This window comes from Brachypodium distachyon, chromosome 2, assembly GCF_000005505.3.
Source record: "Brachypodium distachyon strain Bd21 chromosome 2, Brachypodium_distachyon_v3.0, whole genome shotgun sequence".
NCBI lineage: Eukaryota > Viridiplantae > Streptophyta > Magnoliopsida > Poales > Poaceae > Brachypodium > Brachypodium distachyon.
Window position 1 is genome coordinate 23,690,594 of NC_016132.3, and position 18,907 is coordinate 23,709,500.

At 46.1% G+C, this 18,907-nt stretch overlaps 1 protein-coding gene across 1 annotated transcript; it reads right to left on the reverse strand.

The window, feature by feature from the left end:
- Positions 1 to 7,255: 7,255 nt before the first annotated feature.
- On the reverse strand, positions 7,256 to 10,254 carry LOC100840216 (gibberellin receptor GID1). Its single transcript, XM_003568421.4, has 2 exons — positions 9,765 to 10,254; positions 7,256 to 9,148 (listed from the first exon to the last, which is right to left on the reverse strand). Exons 1-2 carry the CDS (start codon positions 9,801 to 9,803, stop codon positions 8,120 to 8,122), a joined length of 1,068 nt encoding a protein of 355 aa, XP_003568469.1. The 5' UTR covers positions 9,804 to 10,254; the 3' UTR covers positions 7,256 to 8,119.
- Between the last annotated feature and the right edge of the window lie 8,653 nt (positions 10,255 to 18,907).

Consider the following 18,907-nt stretch of genomic DNA (forward strand, 5'->3'; position numbering starts at 1 on the left):
TCTCGTACTCGGAACTTCGCCTTCATCCCGTAATTAAAAACAACGGAAAAGAAATAGTCTTGTTCCAAAGCAGATCGCCGTACGCTACTACAGTAATCAAGGTACTGGGGCTGCTTGTTCGGCTTGTCCCGGAAACCCCCGATTTGTCGCGACCCGCACGACGCACGCGCCCTAAACGTCCCCTTCACCAACAGCTAATTAAAGGCCAGCGCCAAAGGACCAGCGGTAGCTGCGCCACACTACACGCCAGAAGCCGCCGAGTCGTGGTCACACCCCGCGGCCGCACCGCAATTAGCGACGACTAATTAACACCCTCCACCGGGCCCCCACCAGCGCTAACCTGACTGCAGTTTACAACTAACTAATCCGCGGGCGGCAAATGCGAACGCGGGTAGCTCCACGGAGGAGGCTTTTTGTCGCGGCCATCGTGTCCGCTTTGTCGCCGCTCTGGGAGGCTGGGAATAATAATTAATCATCCACCCGCTTTTCGCTAAGTTGCGCGCGAGTGATTAGTTTCGTTGGGTGGTCCTAATCGGCGAGCTTAAAGGCAACGTGTTAGATCCGCTCGTTGCTACTACTACCAGTAGTACTGTAGAGACGGTCTCGTGGACGAGCGGCGCACGTCAGGACACGGCGGCCACACGGGACGGGCCCCGGCCCGTGTGTTGCTGGGAACGAACAGGGTGGCGTGCGCGGAAATGCAAAATACAGTGATGTCTCCAGGTGGGGAGCAGGGACGAGGTGGACTTGGTTCCTCGACACGTTTGAAGAAACCCGTAGTTCAAAGTGAAACGTCGGAAGTAAACTGGTTTGATCGAATGACTCGATCGGTGTTTCAATTGGAGATGCCATGATGTGGTGAATCCTTTTGGATCACGACATTTGACATGACGTTTGTTTAAATTAAGTGATCACTCAGTTCACTTGCAACGTGTTTACAGCAACCTTCGTCCTTGGGTTCATGCGGAGAATCATCCCAAGTTGCACCTAAGCCTGCGCTAGCTATTCACTTCGTTTCATAATTTTTGTCTCAAATTTGTTAAAAAATGGATGTATCTATTCCTAAAAAATGTATAAATACACGTAAAATTTCGACAAGAATTATGAAACGGAAGAAGTATCTGCTTACTCCACGCGCATCCTTTACATGGCGGTGCTGCTACTTTAAACGAAAGATTTTAGACCGCAGCCCGTGATGGAGAGGTATCTCAGCACGCGAGCTTGGAAAAGGAACGAGTCCTACTGCCCAACTTGTGCCCCTGCGATTCCATGAAGGAAAGAATGGCCGATCTCTCGTTTACTCAGAGTGTACGACTGGAGTAAACAATATCCAGCAGGACGTCCGTGGGGCTCCCATTGGTGGACAGAAGATAGCCAGAGGGCACACGGTCGGGACAAGTCAAAGAAGGAGGAAGGAAGGAACGAGGTGGGTGGTGTAGGGGTGGCGCCCATTAATTGGTCATGTAAAGGCAGTGCCGACCTCGTCCTCACAGGATCCAGGACAGTGAAAGAGGGGATAATCGAAAGCGGGAGAGAAAAAAATAATACAGTACGAGAGGAGAGGGTGGGGGCAACCGGGCAAGCAAGAAAGCATAGCAAAAGGAAAAAACGAGGGAAGCGAACACGTAGCGCAAGGAGCCAAAGGCGAGGAGGCTGCTGGCTTGGTTGGATTCTCCACAACCACAAGCGAACGAACCCAAAGACAAAAAGAAAGCCAAGCCATCCTCCTCCTCATGTGCGGAGCAGCGGGTAGACATGTAGCCCGCCCCAACCAACCCGCGCTGCTGTCACCATCCGGCTCCTCCTCCGTGTGCCGACTGCCGATGCCTCCGTTCCGTGGATGCACACACAGCCGCGCCAGGCGCTCGGTCTTTCTTCTCGTGGGCGCAGGTGAAACGGCCAAACGGGCACGTGAAAGGCCGCGTCCGCGAGAAGAAGAAGAAGAGTGGAGGCGTGCTCGGCTGCGACACGAGCGTTGGTGCCGCCCTGCCTGGATGCCTGGGCATGGGCAGCACACGATTGTGGTCATTCCGTGCCTGCTTGTCGCGTCACGCGGTCCAGGATCATTGGACGCACTAACTCAAATCACTCGATTGACAGGGCTAAACCCCACACGGCGCCGTGAGAGTGCTTACGGCGTGCGAGAGGGACGCGGTGACGCAAGCTAGGGATGAGCTGCTATGACGGCTAGGGTGCCAGCGGTGGGCTAGACTTTCAGCCAAACCCTGATTTACGCACTGTTTTGGCGGCTTGTGTTACATATTGAAGAAGTGCATTTATGAAAAAGTAATCCATCCGTCTCATATTAAGCGACTCAAATTTTCCTAAATATGAATATGTCTATAATCAAAAGTCGTCTAAAATACATGTGACATAATTAAACAATGCACCATCTAATCCATTTTCTCAGTGAATCTAGAGCTTTTGATGAGGTTTCCTGTTGGACTATATATGACGCTATCCTGAGGTCCATGAAGAATGTCATAGGATCACAGAGGAGAACTAATCATGTGACGCCCATGTCGTCGTCACGTAATATGTTAGTGTTGGGTCCGACCTATCACATTTATTAATAATTATTTGGAAATTCCTCAATATCGGTAATAAATATTAGGAAATTTGTGCAACATGGCCCAAATGTCAGATAGCAATTAGGATGAGTTCTCCATCTAGTTCTCTATTATAGCCGGTGGCTCGATGATCCGTGGGGGTCCCACAAGAGGTGGCATGCGTTGTTCGTCGACTATAGGCACATGACAACACGGCGAGTAGAGGCACGACAGAGATCAAAGGACACCAGGGGCAGGACAGCATGGCGACCAAAGGCACGATCGAGACCAAATGTCGCGGCAACCATATTACTAGTGGGAGGTAGCAAGGAAGTTAAATGTCTTTTAAGGAAAGAAAAAAGGAAATTTAAGCGAGAACGAGCAGCTAGCTCGGCAGTGGTTGGCTGGCAGTGGCCATAACCAACTTAGATCCTAGAGGGAACGAATATTTGGACGTCTCATCAGGACGTTGTCCCTTTAATTTTGTTGTGGCCTCACTTTTTCGTCCATGAGTCACCGGAGAGGATGACGTAGCCGCCGTTCCCGAAGCCCTCATCCTTGGAAGTCTCTCAAGACCTACTTGGTATAGGTTCTAGATCTCGTTAGGAGCATACCAACTATGTGTCTGTTGTGGTGTGCGTGAGTGCGGTGTTTGTTGCTTTGCGTCTGATCAAATATTACGACTTGCATCCCAGTTGAGGCTAAAAAAAACACCCTAACAGCTTGCTCGGATCCAACTTATTAAGTCATTGTCCATGTCACCACATGTACCGAGACTTGCAGGGGATAGAGGATGAAATGAGCTAGATAGTCGAGGGACTCATTCAGCATGAAACTAAGCCGTGGAGGAATAACTTTCAGCACAAAGTTATGGATTAACTCAAAACAGACGGGGCAAATTTATGTTTGTACCCTGAAACGTAGTACAGGCAAGTGTAGATAGACTGTTCGACTAACTATTCATAGGACTGTCGGTTTCATGGCTGTCCAGCCCTCGAAATAAGCACGTCGAGCCGTCTAATAAGTATGCCCCTCCGTTGTACAGACGCAAATAAATGAATCTTGTGTAGTGGTAGGTTGGTGACGGAGAAATCATTTTACACATGGCCAGGCCAACCAGTAGCATCGGTACCCGGTAGTACCAACCAGCCAAAAATTAAACGGGGCTGTGGATTTTTCTCCCAGAAAGATTTCGATTCCGTAGTACTCCGTACCTTGCTGTGCATAATTGATAATTGTACCGCACAAAGTGAAACACGTGGCGTTACTGTTTTCGCACTGTATGGGTACTGGTGCTACATGTGCCCTCCAAAAATATCTCGTTTTAGAGGTCTAAGTGAAAAAACACAACTACAATGAGTATCGTGCGATCTTCTCTATATTTTTTTCTCAATTTTGAGGACAGAACATGAGCGGTCCATTGTCCGTCTGGCACCATTTTCAGCCAAAAGAAGTACAGTACCACTTTCGTATGAAATTATTCCATCCTGATTCTTTTCAGTTAGGTTCAAATTAACCTTGAATTATTAATGATGTCCAAATCATATGTATGTCGGTACAAAATATAATAAAAATGGAAAAAAGTGAAATGGACAAATAAAATTTTCATTGGGTACCATGATATTTTCTCCATCCATATTGTTCGCATAGTCCTAAATAGGCAAATGGAGACAACAAATGGGAGCTCATCTTTGAGATGCACTTGCCTGGCAAAATACTCAAACTTCCTAGAAATAGTTAAATAATACTCTTCTCCGGTTCCAACTATAAGACTGTCTAGTTTTGTCAAAACCAAATCAAACTCCAAATTCTAGTAACATGTACCGTTTTAAGTCTATTAAATTCTTCATGATATATATCTTCATATAGTCTTTAATATTTTAAAAAAATTTCAGAAACCTGCGAGATTGCACGTCTATTTTTCTTTTCTAAAAAGATATTGCACGTCTATATTCATTGAGAGAATGACGGAAGAGCTGACGACCACATTATTTTAGATATTATTGTTTTCTATAAATTGAGTCAAGCTTTAATTCTTTTTAACTTAAACAAATCTGAAACATCTTCGGCAGGCATAAGAAAACCTAGAAACAAAATGCATGCCTTCGCCTCGGCGGCAATTCTTCTTCCATCGAAGCATTTAGGGTGTGTTTGGTTTGTGCCAAATCTAGCCCTACCAAATGTGGGCAAGAATTGGATTGCCAATTTTTTGGCCAACAATTTGCCAATCCTCACTTTGCCAACTATTTGGCAAGAATATGTGAGTGAGAAGTAGTATTTCACATTGGCAACCAAATTTTTGGCAACAAACCAAACAAGAGCCAAAAAATCATTGGTTGCCAATTATGCATGGCTAGTGTTGGCTCCCAACCAAACACACCTTTAAACAACCACGGAGGTCCGACGAGCGCAACGATTAAAAAACTTTCTCCGAGCGAGAAGTGACACCGACTGGCGGTGACAGGTGTGGTAGCCCAAACAAACACAAGCATAAAGGAAAGGTATCGAGGAAAGCCGGAGGCGGTGGGAAGCTCCAAAAACCGCTGCCCCTTTGTTCAGGTATAAAATCTTGGCTTCACACGTAGAGATGGATCGATGGAATGGCCACGCTGCAGATGCAGAAGCAGAAGCCACCACGCCATGCCATGGCCGCGGATAGTAAATGAAAACAGTGTAGATTTCGACAAAATAGACCTCGGGCCATAACTATTTCATCAGATGAACCCCGGACAAAACTTTTTCACAGGAATAACCCTTTTGCTCAGCGCCCGACATTTAGGCGTTATACTCCCTTCCATAGCACCACTTACTTGTGCGCTATGGGGCCTGCCAACGTGGCAAGTCCGAGCCAGCGTGGCGCTTCCCGGCCCCGCATGGAAGGTTATGTAGCGCCTTACGGTAAGGCGTTAGACAGTAACATGTAGCGCCTTCTCTTAAGGCGCTACATGATAACAGATCCTTATATGGTTAGCTTCTTCCACGCGTTCGCACGGACCTAGCTTCAGTCGATTCTTGCACGCAGGGCGCTCGCACGCGCGGACGAATAGATGGCGGTGTGCGCCATCCCCCCAAGATCGTGGAATCAGAGGTGGCTTGGTGGGTCGACTTCGCCCCCCAACCCCGACAAGCGAAGTGCAGCAAGGTACCCCCCCCCCCCTTTTCCTTTCTTTAGCTAGGTTTTTGTTGGATCTGTTGGATTTCTTTAGCTAGGTTTCGATTCAGTTAGGTTAATTGAATCCGAAGGCTAGGGTTGAGTTAGGTTTCGATTCAGTTAGGATTTCATTACCATATAAGGTGCTAAACGAAAGAGATTTAACCCATCATTTTACTGAATTCTCCCTCTTTGGAGTGCTGTCAACAAATTTTCTATGAATGTTCGCAAATCTAGGGCTTGCCCCAACTCAAGAATTATATTAGGATTAAACTAGGAATTATACTAGGAACAAATTAATAGATGAACGGCCGATTCCTAAGAATTAAACTACGAATTCCTAAGAAAACCTAACAGATCTAGGGTTCGCCTCAAATAGGATCAAATCGGACAAAATTTACGGATGAAACTCATGCAAACGAAGTTGAATACCTACGGGGGAGGAGGGGGAATCAATTCGAAGGCCAAATGTGGGAGGATTCGAGGAATACCTACCAGGTCGCGCAGAGGGAAGCGCCGGACTGTTCCTGCGGCCGATGCAAAGGCAACTGCCCGTGCTGACAGGGAACGGCTGCGCCTTAAGTTGCAGAGATTATAGCGCCGAACGCCTGGGCGCTACATGACTTTCTTCGTGGGCCCGTAAGTGCCATGCTGTCGCTACATGACCACGCTGGCAGGCATTCAGCGCCTTCAGGGCAGGCGCGATATCCACAGGTTTAATGCCTAAGAGTTGAATGCTGAGCAAAAGGGTTATCGCTGTGAAATAGTTTTCCCAAGGTTCATCTGATGAAATTGTTTCGCCGAGAGGTCTATTTTATTGAAATCGACGAAAACAGCCGGCCGCTGCGCAAGGGCAGCAGGACCCCGTTTGTCTTTTTCAGGAGACTTCTGCCACCTTTTCCCAGCGTCAAAATTTTCAACTGCTGCTGTGCTCCGTGACTTTAAAGGGGCACGCACGAGAAAGCCACAGCCTCTTCGGCCTTTCGGTGATATGCTTTTGTTTTCTTTTTCACTTCTTTATCTACCATTGGATGCACGGAAGATTTGCACATTGGCACAGGCCTGAGCGCAATATATCTCGCTCGGATCCAACGGCTGTGCCGCGGCGGGCAGCAAGGGCTATTCTGTCGGCCCCTGGCTTGAGCTGAGCTGATCCGTTCCCGTACGAACGAGCCGCCGAGAATAGACAGCAGCAGTACTCCATTACCATTAGCAGCAGGCATGACCCTGTGCAATGCACGGATCGAGCAGAATAATGTCACATTCATGCCGGCCAGCAGCAGCGTGATCAGGGGGAGACTGAGGATTGAAGTGAAATCCACCCCCAACCCCTCAACAAGTGGCATTCGAGAGCGCGTTAACAGCGGGATCACGCGGGCAGGATTGAGTTAGCCTTTGCTCGCAGCAGCAGCAGCAGCAGCAGATCACTTTCTCGTCGCCGACGACAGGCGACACCGCAATAACTGTCAGGATACATCCATCGAGGTACACCCGTCACGGAATTAGCTGCCTAAATTTCGCGTTCAAGCTCGACGCCACGCGGCACCAAGTAAAATGCAGCAATAAGTACTCCTTGCATAAAATGTGCAAAAGACAAACAGACACTTGCACATGCGTGCAATCTTTCTTTTACATTCACCGACACCCATGTAGAGCGAAAAAAGAACCCAGAGGGGTTTGATCGAATTACACGCGTTACAGTTCAAACATCTATACAAGGATCATGATGATTGACTGAGTGAGTAGTACATTGAAGAGAGACAGACAAACAAGTTAGAAGGGCCTAGACTGGACTGGACTGGAAACTCCGTATCAAGCGCGTGTGAGCTGAGAGCCTGAGAGAGAGCACCATCCAATCCGTGTAGCCGAAAGAAGAAACTACTGGAGTACATCGACAGCAACAAAAGAACCCTCTCCCCCATCTTCCCGTTAATCGATCACTGTACACGTAACGCTAGATGGCAATTTCTTCGCTGAAAGATAAGCAGCAGCAGCAAGCAGGAGAGGATGAAGGCGAAATAATATGCTCCTCTCCATCAACCAAGTCAAATGCGGTACACATTGGAGTGGCACTCTCTTATCTTAGCCCCAAGCAAAACATGGATTCGGATCAGAGATCCAAGGTTACACCGATCGATCAGCGGGGACATGACTTTCCTCGATCCGGCGAGGAATGAATCGAGTTTATCAGGCATCGGGATTCCCTTTAGCTTGCCAGAACACAGCTCACTGCAGGCAAGCCATTGCCAGGCTCCAAGATGATCCCCAAGCAGCACTAGCACAGTATAAAGAGATACTAGTAGTAGTATAAGTCAATCTTACCATTCAGCTTCCTATAAGCAGTATTTTGATTGTGTCGGGACGATGATCGAGCTTATCCACGACGACGAAGACTGTAGTAGTGTATATACGTACTCCACTAGAGGAGGTTAGCTTGGAGGAAGTCCGAGATCTCCTCCATGACTTCGTGGTAGTGGTCCGTGTTGGACAGCAGGTAGAACCCTATGGTGGCCTTCTCCCGGTGCACCACTTTCACGTCGAGCCCGTCCTCCCGGAGGTTCTCGGCGTAGGCCAGCTGCCGGTCGCAGGTGAGGTCCAATCCGGACACGATGATGAGGCTCTTGGTGAAGGGGAGTCCCCTGAGCCGCCGCCCGTTGGGCCCGAAGGGGTTGCAGGCCGGGTGGTCCCTGTCGGCGTCCTCCGGCAGGTACGCCTTCCAGTACCAGTCCCTGTCCTGCAGCGTCACGAAGTACTTGCCGTCCAGCCGCCGCTCCGACTCCGTGCGCTCGTTGCCGCCGAACATGGCGTTGAGCAGGATGTTGCCGTAGATCTTGATCCCTTCGTCCGCGGCGCGGGCGGCCACGTGGTGCGCGATGTTGCCCCCCGAGCTGTCGCCGGAGAGGAACACGCGAAGCTGCGAGCTTTCCCCGCTGCGCAGCCACGGCTGCGCCAGCGCCCACTTGAGGGCCGTCCAGCCGTCGTCGTAGGCGGCCGGGTAGCGGTGCTCTGGCGCGCGGCGGTAGTTGACGGACACGACGACGCCCTTGCTCAGCTTCACGAAGCGGCGGCAGAGGTGGTCGTAGATGGCCGTGCTGGACGACGAGTGCGCGAAGCTGCCGCCGTGGAAGAAGATGATCACGGGGAACGGCTCCGGGGACGGGGCGCCCGTGAGGAACTCCAGGATGGGCAGGGTGACCGCGGCCGCGCCCGCGCCGGCATCGGCATCGGCGGCGGCGGCCGCGCGGTAGATGCGCACCTCGAGGCCGACGGACTGGTCGATGACGTGGTCGAAGGAGGAGACGCCCTCCACGGGGCGCGCGTTGGACGGCACCCGGCGGTCCAGGAACTCGGCGAGGTCGCGGTCGAAGGTGCCGTCCGGGCGGCGGAGCATGTTGTAGGCCACCTTGAAGTTGGAGATGAGCACCATTGTGGTGAGCGGCACCACCGTCTGCACGCACGACAACAGCAACCAGCAAGCAAACAAACAAATAGTGAGACCATGATGAAAGCACAAATCCATCCTTAGGCAGTGTATTTTCTTTGCTGTTTTGCGATCGGACAAGAGCGCAATGCGAGCGGCCATCTTTCAGTTGCGTGTTGCTAGAAAAGATGCAAGCTTTCTCGCGCGGGCGGGCGCTCTGCTCTGCAGCAAAGTCCAGCCAGGCGGATGGACGGGGATGAATGAATGATTTCTTGCTGCATCCATTCCAGTCGACCTTGTTGGGTAGCTGTATTAGTATCGGGCATCCTAAAACAACCGAGGCAGGCGAGAGGGGAATAAAATTGGGATTGAGCCCAAAGGGGAAAGAAAGGCAGCGACGGACCGAGAAATCGCAGGCCAGGGGCGGCCCCAATCCACTCCCACCCAAATCGTAAAGCGGCGCGGCACAAATCAAGAATCGCGCGGCGCCCGGCTGGTGCCCACACGGAAGAAGAACACCCAAAAACGAGAACCAAAACACAAAGGACGGAGACACATGCTACCGCTAGTACCCCCAAACTGGCACAACAAGCGCCCAGGCCAAAAAACACAAAGGATGGATGCTCAAGCAACGGGGACGGACCTTGCACTCGTTGCGGTTGACCTCGTCGCTGCCGGCCATGTCGGCGGCGACCCTGACTCCTCGGCTTCAGCTGACCGCAAGATCTCCCACAGGGAACAAAAGGCTGCCGCTTCTTCGCTCACGGCATGGGTTGCCCGGCTGCCAGCCCCGAGCCAAGAACAGCAACAAGCAGGATCCCGCCTACCGAGCCCGGCAGCCGCCGATCTCCTCCCGGCTCCGAATCCCCTCACCGGCAACGAACCAGCCAACGCCCAGGCCACAAGCGGCCGCAAAGAAACAGTCCAGAGAGCGAGAGTACGAGAGGAGGCGGGCGGCGCAGGTCACGAAGAGGCTTTTAGAGTTGGACAGAGAGAGCGCGCGCGCGGGCGTGGTGCGAGAAGCGAGAAGGAGGGCACGGGCAGGGGAGAGGAGACTTGGGGGAAGAGCGCAAGGGGGCGTCTTGGCTAATAGGGAGGGGAAGGAAGAGAGAGGGGAGGGGGGCTGGCGGACGGACGGAGGAGACGACAAAACCGGGCGGCCCAAAAAGTAAAACTTGTGGGGGTGGGGCCCACATCCTCCCCAACCCCCACTTCCCTAGCTAAGCTGCAAATATTATTATTTTTTTCCCTTCTCTATCCATCTCATCTTCTCTCTCCTCCTCTTTCTTTTCTTCCTTCTTTGTTTTGTTTTTCGTTTGGACGGTTTCGGGAGGTTTGGATGGATCTGCGTAGGCGGGTAGGGCCCTGCCTGCCGTGCCTTTGGGAATTGAGAGCTCCTCTTTTCCTCTTCTTTCTTTCGCAACATTTTCTTTTGGCTCTTCTCTTGCTTTTAGCCGGAGATCAGGAGAGAAGCTGGACGAAACTGTTAGGTGCACCAAATGATAGATAGATGTATGTACTACGTGGATGTCGCGTTATGTGCGGTGGAGGTATGCCACTGTTCCTATGATGGCTATTATGATGTGCATCAAGCGTGGGGCTTAGTAGCTTTGTTCGCGAGTGTAGACGATTATTAATTCAGCCAATTTATCATGTTTGCCTCTGGGAAAATGTTGCCATTCTTTTCGGGGAGTATAATTCTTGATGGGCTGTTAAAAATAGTCAACCAATGATGTAGCTCTGTTTTGCCACACATGGCCACAAGAAACAAATTATGTGCATCCGAAATTTACTTGGTATGCTACGTACAGGCCGAGTGTAGCAGGTTGAAGGGAGTTGTTAGACATGCTGCGTTTTATATACGTATGTGCTAATAACTAGGCTTGATTAAGCAAAGCCTGCCAAGTCCAACCCTTGTCCTTAGCTTTACAGCTTAGGTACGATAAACTTAGATTTCAATTCCCAATTGTAGTATATCTTGGCCCCAATCTAGCCTGGCTGCCGGCCTTGATGCAGCTACTTAGACTTTTCAATGCTTTTCCAGCTCCGGTTTTGAATTGCTCGATCTGCAGATACTATACTTGTACACGTATTACCTTCAGCCCGTGTATTTAAGGTCAGCGTAGCATGTACATTTGTACGTATTACTAGATGGAGTATTATTACGTTACTCTCAATCCAGCGGAAAGTATCATTTTGACATTTTCCCAGAAGTACAAAGGATCTAATCACCGGGTTTTCTGCTGAGAGGGGCTTATACAATAATGCCCGAGACAATCACAAGCTGTGGGCCGGCCCCTGTTGCATGTGTGATTTTTCATCCAAGCATCTGCTCTCTCGGCACCGCCAGATTACTTAAATTGAAGCACTTCCCTAAGCATCCGAGTATAGAACTGTAACCTCTGTTCGTTTCACATGGCCGCGGGCCGCCACGTCCAATATTCCAACATTAACTATGGCTCGCTTTAGTCTTGCCGGCCGGCCGGCCGGCCGGCCGGCAGCGCGGCGCCGGCGCACGTCGTCCACCGTCGCCACCAATGGCAGTCTCTTCTCCGTCTCGATCATCCAATTAGCATTCCTACCTGCTACTCCTCAATTGTCTTTTCGATCCCTTCAGCCTTCTTCTCAGATTTGATTATATCAAGGCAACGCATAGCATCGATTAAGCTGATGGAAAGAAGCTTACAATCAATCATGATTTTGTTTTTCTCTTAAAGTAAAAGTGTTCTATTAATACACGGTCTCTGCATTTAGAAGATACACACCTTCCGCAATTTAGGACTAGAAAGTTGTACACGAAGAGGAATGAGCGAAAGTAACTACTCCTCCGATTCATATTAATTATCAAAATATTACATGTGTTTAGATGTTTTTTAGTCATAAATACATTCATATTTAGTCAAATTTGAGACAATTAGTATGAATCGGAGGGAGTACTAATAGGCTGGTACATAAGATGCGAAATCTCAATTTTCAATAGTCCATTAAGCGATGCAAACATGGATTAACGGCTAGTGTTAATGTAAACCATCGTGTCAATGCATCAATTGTTGGAGGAACAAAATTAAGACAATGGTTTCAAGTTGCCAATCTTTTGATGATACAAGGCCTGCTTTGGATAGAACTCCTGGAAAGCATAAGTTTACGTGTACTGTATATTATTTTCCTATTGGAACCACTTGTACGCAAGCATAAACTGTGGCAATTATTGTGGTACATGCACATGCCCGGATTACACTCACCAGTCAGCTATATTCAAATGAAAGACTAGCCTTTGCATCTGAATAAATATGTACTAAATTTTTGGGTGCCAACTACAGCTTTGATTGGAAACACAAGTTGCCACGATTATCTACTTTACAAACCGAGATTATCTAGTACCGATCATTTTATATGGCATATAATGACTTTTTTTTTTGAGGGCGCATATAATGACTTCTTGAGCTACACACGCGGAAAAGGCCACTAGATTGGGCTAGATGGGCCCTGTCAAGCCAGCCTAAGTAGGCCTAAAGTTTAAGGCCCGTTCTGCCTGGCCATAACACAGACATACAGGGGACAGCTCTACCTTTTTTTCCTCTAAAAAAAAAGCTCTAGCTTTTTTTGTTGTTGTTGTTGCTGCTGAAAGCAAGTATTCTGCGTTGGCATTTATAACATGTAGAGGAATAGTCACTCACCGATGGTCTTGGTGTATAATAGTACAACAATATTTTTTAATTGTAAAATGTGGCTGTTTTGTTGTCATTTTTAAATAGTAAAACCCACAATTTTCTCTACCATTGTACTATATGCTAATATCTTGCTCTCGATTCTAGATTTGATAACACACGTCGATATAGATCACGGTAGTGTTTGGTTGCTATAATATAGTGAAACTAGCGTGGCGACCTGCGCAAATTGCGCGACTAGAGTTATATAACAAAATGATATTATATAACACCAACCTAGCCTTGTTGCGAACAATAACACCGTCCTCACTTTGTTTGTTTTTAAAAACCTAACGTGTACCAATAAGGGTATGACCTGGAGGTGGTGAAACAAGAGTCCAACTTGGTTACGCTCAAAATTTTCTAATTCCTCATGCATGGCATTGAACCACGATTCATCAGTAAATGCATGAGATATATCTTTGGGCTCAAAAGAAGCAACAAATGCAGAATGATTGTGAGAGTTAGAATCGATAAACCTTGACCGTGTGACTCTCTCAGTCATGCTTCCAATAATCTGTTCAGGAGGGTGCCTCTTTTGAATGTGTCGGGGTGCTGAAATATTTGACTCAGCAGCTTGCTCAACCCCAGCTTGAGTAGTCGAGGTAGTCTCCTGAGGGTGATCAACTGTAGCAGCAGTAGTAGTAGGTGTAGGAAGAGCTACAGATGGTGCATGGACAGCAGGGGGCACGCCATCCTCCTCATCATCTTCATCATCCAAAAATATTCCCTCCCCCTGAACATATGTTCCTGCATTAGAAAGAAGAGGACTAGAGCCAGAACTAGCCTCATCAAAAGTCACTTCACTGGTTTCCATCAGTCGGTTAGTCTCGTAAACATAAACACGGTAACCACGTGAATGAGCAGGATATCCAAGAAACATGCCATCATATGATCTAGACTCAAACTTATCTAGATTGCCAGATTTAAGAACAAAGCATTTGCATCCAAAAACTCTTAGGTGAGATATAACAGGTTTACATCCAAATCGTAGTTCATATGGCGTTTTACCAATTTTGGATCTCAAGAACACACGATTTGAAACATTACAAGTAGTAGATATAGCTTCAGCCCAAAACTTTCTAGGAGTAGAAAATTCATCAAGCATAGTACGGGCCATCTCAACTAGAGTTCGATTCTTACGCTCCACTACACCATTTTGTTGTGGTACATAAGGTGCAGAAAATTGATGTTCAATGACAAGTTCATCGCAAAACTGATTAAAATATGAATTCTTAAATTCAGTTCCATTATCACTCCTGATAGTTTTCAAAGATCCTGGGTGCACAACACTTAATCTATTCACAAGACTCTTAAAATGACTAAAAGCCTCATCCTTAGATGCCATAAAATAAACCCAAGAATATCTTGAATAATCATCAACAATCACCAGAACATACCACTTACCACCAAAAGATTGTACTCTTGATGGACCAACTGTATCAAGGTGTAGAAGCTGTCCTGAAGCATCAGTCATGACACCAGTAATGCGTGCATGAGAACCTGCAACCATCTTACCATGTCTACAAGGAGAGCATACAACATGTTTTTCTTCTTTAAGTTTAGGCAAACCATTTAAGACATTTATACCACTGATGCGAGTAAGATGATCAAAACCAATATGCCCAAGTCTACGATGCCAAAATAATAAATCTGTAGATGTGTTGGCAACTAGACACCTAAATTTTGCATTTGAAGCAGCATGAAAATCAGCCTTAAAAACTTTTCCAAAGCGTGAAACAAGATCACTCGAAGCATCTAAAACTTTGCAAGCATTATTCTTGAAAGATACTTCAAGATCCTCATCAATCATTTGGGAAACCGACAATAAGTTGTATTTTAGATTTTCAACCAAAGCAACATCTTTGAACACAAAATTGTCGGTTACCTTTCCCAACAACAGTAGAGGTAGAAGCATCTCCATAGGTTACACTTTCAGCCCGAGATGCACGTTTGAGGAAGGAGAACCAATTTTTATCACCGGTCATGTGACGAGAACAACCGGAGTCCACTAACCATATGTTCTCCTTCCTCACGCGAAGTGCCTACAAACAAACACATGCCGAGATCTTAGTACTGGGGTTAGATAAAAAGCTTTTAGGTATCCAGTACTGAGATACACGGCGAGTGGGCAGAGCACGAGTTTCTTTATACATTGGGACAGATTGTACATGCCTCGTGCAAGTGGAAACGGAAGGTAAAACATTCACCCTAGGCACATAACGGGGAGTAGTAGTTTTATCATGAGCATAATGTGCATTGAAGGAATTAGATCTAGCTTGTTTTCTTTCCTTTTTAATTACTCTAGCTAGTCTAAAACAAGAACCTACAGCATGTCCAGGTTTATTACAATAAGTGCAAGTGTACCTACTTCCAGGTTTAGCATGTGATGTATGACCTACATTTGCACTTGTTAAAATATCATTAGACATGATGCCAGCAGATCTAAAAATCACATTGGTTGACTTGTCAGTTGTTTCAAAAATTCCATTGCCTACTGACTTAACTATAGTGGGTGGATTAGCATTAAGATGAGCATATGCATTAAAACCAAGTCCGGTCTTGTTCTTACTCACTTTAGACTTATCTAAGATCATATTCAGATTTTTGTGCCCACTAGAAAATTTCTACAAAGATGCTTGTAAATAATTAACTTGGTGAGACAGGCAAATACAATTATCACAAGCACTATCCATGATTTGTTTTCCACTTTTACAATTAGCGCACAAAGAAACCTCATGGATGTGTAAAGCATTTTCAACATGAGAAACCCTAGCATTTGCATCTTTCAACTTCAATTCAGGAATATGACAATTATTACAAGAAATTGAATCTGTCAAATCAGAAGTATCCATGCTAGCATCATTAATTTGTTTACGTTTATGCACAATAGGTTTCTCGTTGTTTTCTAATGCAACTCTAAGCTTATCAAGAGTATCATCATGAATAGAATGCAAAGAGGTAAGCTCAGAATATATAAAATCACAAGACTTGCAGGAATCATCATCAGGAATCATAGACTTAAGTTTAGTAATTCCAGAATTCAAGGATGCAATTTTCAAGTCATATTTCTTAATTCTTTTAGTAGCATGATCAAGCAAGGAACTCAATTTACTAGCACTTTTAAGTAATTCATCATAAGAAAGTTCTACCTCATGGTTGCTGTCACTGTCGTAGTCGTCGCAGGAGGTACCACTCTTGTTGCTAGCCATAAGACACATCCCATTAATGTCGCGCTTGCCATTGGATGCATCATCTTCTTCAGACTCGATATCCACATCACTCAAGCATGGTTCACCATATTCATTGATTACAGAAAAAATACTGTGAGCTACCGCTCGAGCAAAGTCGCCCCTCTTTTTATTCTTGATGTTGAAGGAGCGCTTCTTCTTCTTGTCCTCCCCATTTTCTTCTTTCGCCATCTTGGATAAGAATTTAGGACAATTTTGGCGAAAGTGATTTGGATCACCACATTCAAAACACCTTGGAGCATTGTTCCCACCTCTTTTCCTTGAACGAACATTTTGCAGGACACGTGTAAAATGAGAGGTGGGGAGTGCCAATTCTTCCTCTGGGTATTGCTGTAACTGTTCATCAGTTAGTTGAGACAAAGAAGACAGAGCATAGCAATATGTAGAAGTACCATCATTAGAGCTGCCAGGGTTAGTAACAAGTGCAATTGATTTGAAACCGGTTCTCCTAGCAAGAATATCTAATTCATGAGTTTTCAATTTTGAGTACAGAATATCAAGTGTAAGTGTGCTCATGACAGTAGATTCTCTAATAGATGTAACTTTCATCTCCCATATGGACATATCTAATGCACTCAAAAGTTACCTAGAAGTGTCAGCATCAGTATAAGTAACACCTAATGCACGTAAGTTGCTGAGAATCTTATTAAAGCGTGCAAAGAATTCATCCAAAGATTCACCTGTATTCATCTCAAATCTCATGTACTCCTTTTTGTACATGTCCTGATGCACCTCCTTAACAGACTTTGATCCTTCATGATAACTACAAAGTGTGTTCCATACCTCATGAGCGGATGCAAAGTGAGCGACACGGTCGAAGTCACTTCGTTGTAGACTTTGGATGATGTAGTTGCTCGCCTTGTAGTTGTTCTCCACGTGAACCAAGTTTGTTGGTGTGATCGCATTGTCCGTGGGAAGCTCATAGGGCTTGACGATCTTCTCCCATATGGCGTAGCTTTGTGCCATGATGTATGCCTTCATCTTCGCCTTCCAAAACTGAAAATCAACACCATCGAACACACAGGGTTTGGTAGAATACCTATCCATATCTAGCAAGTCTAATCAACCGGTTAAGATAAATTAGAGAGACCTTGCTCTGATACCAATTGTGAGATCGAGATAGGCAATCAGAGGGGGGGTGAATGATTGCGCGGAAGCAAATTAAAACTTTTCCCGAAAGTTCAAACCCTAAATCACCTTTCTGTCTGTGATAGTAAAACAGCCGTAACTTTTGATTGGATGAACCAAAATATACGTATGAGTATGCAAAAGAAAGGTATTGAAATTATCTAACCAACACAAGAAGAATAAGCTCAATCGGACATACCAATCAAAAGATATGATCAAAATAGTAACAGCTGATAGAAAGTTACGAGGATTAATCTAAAACCAATTTCGAGGAATAACAAGAAAGATGAATTAATCGCAATCTTCACTTGATCTCGTGATAAACCTGCAGCAAAATATTATGAACTCGTGATGAACCTGCACCAAAGTGCTAGAAAGATCTAGCACGAAGAATCCACGAAGATCCGAGAAGAACAGAGATGACACCGCCAACGAATGTCTTTATTGCAACGATGTTGATCGATTACAAAAGATGCAACCATGCATCCAAGAACTCTCCAAGAATTGATCTAGATCTAAAGCTTTGAGTTCCCTCACGTCCTTACTAAAACCCTAGCTAGGATGACCTCTATTTATAAGAGAAAATTCGCGACCCTAAACCGAGTCCGAATCCAACACGAACTTCTCTGTCCCGGTCGGTATTTTGTCCATGAAGCCCGCATACGACCTCGGATTGAGATGACTCCAAAAGCAAAGTTGTTCGTCTCGACGACCCGCACAACTTTCATGTGGACTACTTTTCCATCCGACGCCATCTTGATGACGCTGCTGTTTAATCTTCAAACAGCTCTCATCCAGCCATGGCTGAACCTACATATCTTCACGTCGATGACATTCCTTGCCATCAACTCTTCTTGTGATGTTTTCAAAAGTCGACCATCACGTATCGAATATCTACAATACCGTACATCTCCGGTATAAACAACGTACGACAAACCGGCGCCCTCCTGGATCATCGTAGCCTTCACTTTCATTGTTTCTTCGCACGAACGTCCCACATGACCTTGATCCTCGACCTCAGCTTCGTCCCTCGATCCCGTCATCGACCACGTTCCTCTAGCTCCGGCAACACCTGAAAGCGAACACACAAATAACCAGTACGAGCACAAGTCCACGACTTGACTCAGGGTAAGTTTCACATAACTTACGCCATGTTTTCACATAAGAAACTAATGGATCAGCACACCACTAGCAAAGCACTAAGTCAAACAAGATAAATGTCATCACATAAATATCCATATTATCCAAAGTATCCACATCAATGTTTCATCTAAAACACTTGCCAATGTTACACATCACATATAATTTCACATAGTCGGAATACACACCGAGTCCTGCCAGGGCACGGACATGCGCTTGTTTCGGTGGATTATTTGATAGATTATTTGCTAGATTGAATCTCCACTGTTTGATAACTTTTGTAAAATATGAGCCGTAGAATTTGTGCTACTTTAATTAGATATTAGATGTAAATGGATCCATTCAGATTTGGGGACGATCTTGTGATTAGTTCCTAGAATATCGAAAACTGGAATCATTCAAGAATATTCTCCAACATGATGAACCATATGGTAATTCAAAAAATAGGAATCATTCTATTCCATTTGAGAGAAGAATCATTTGGTTCCATGTGCAACCAATGGTTTTAGGTGTTTAGTTTATAAAATATTTTGAACAATTCCATTTTTATATGAATAGAA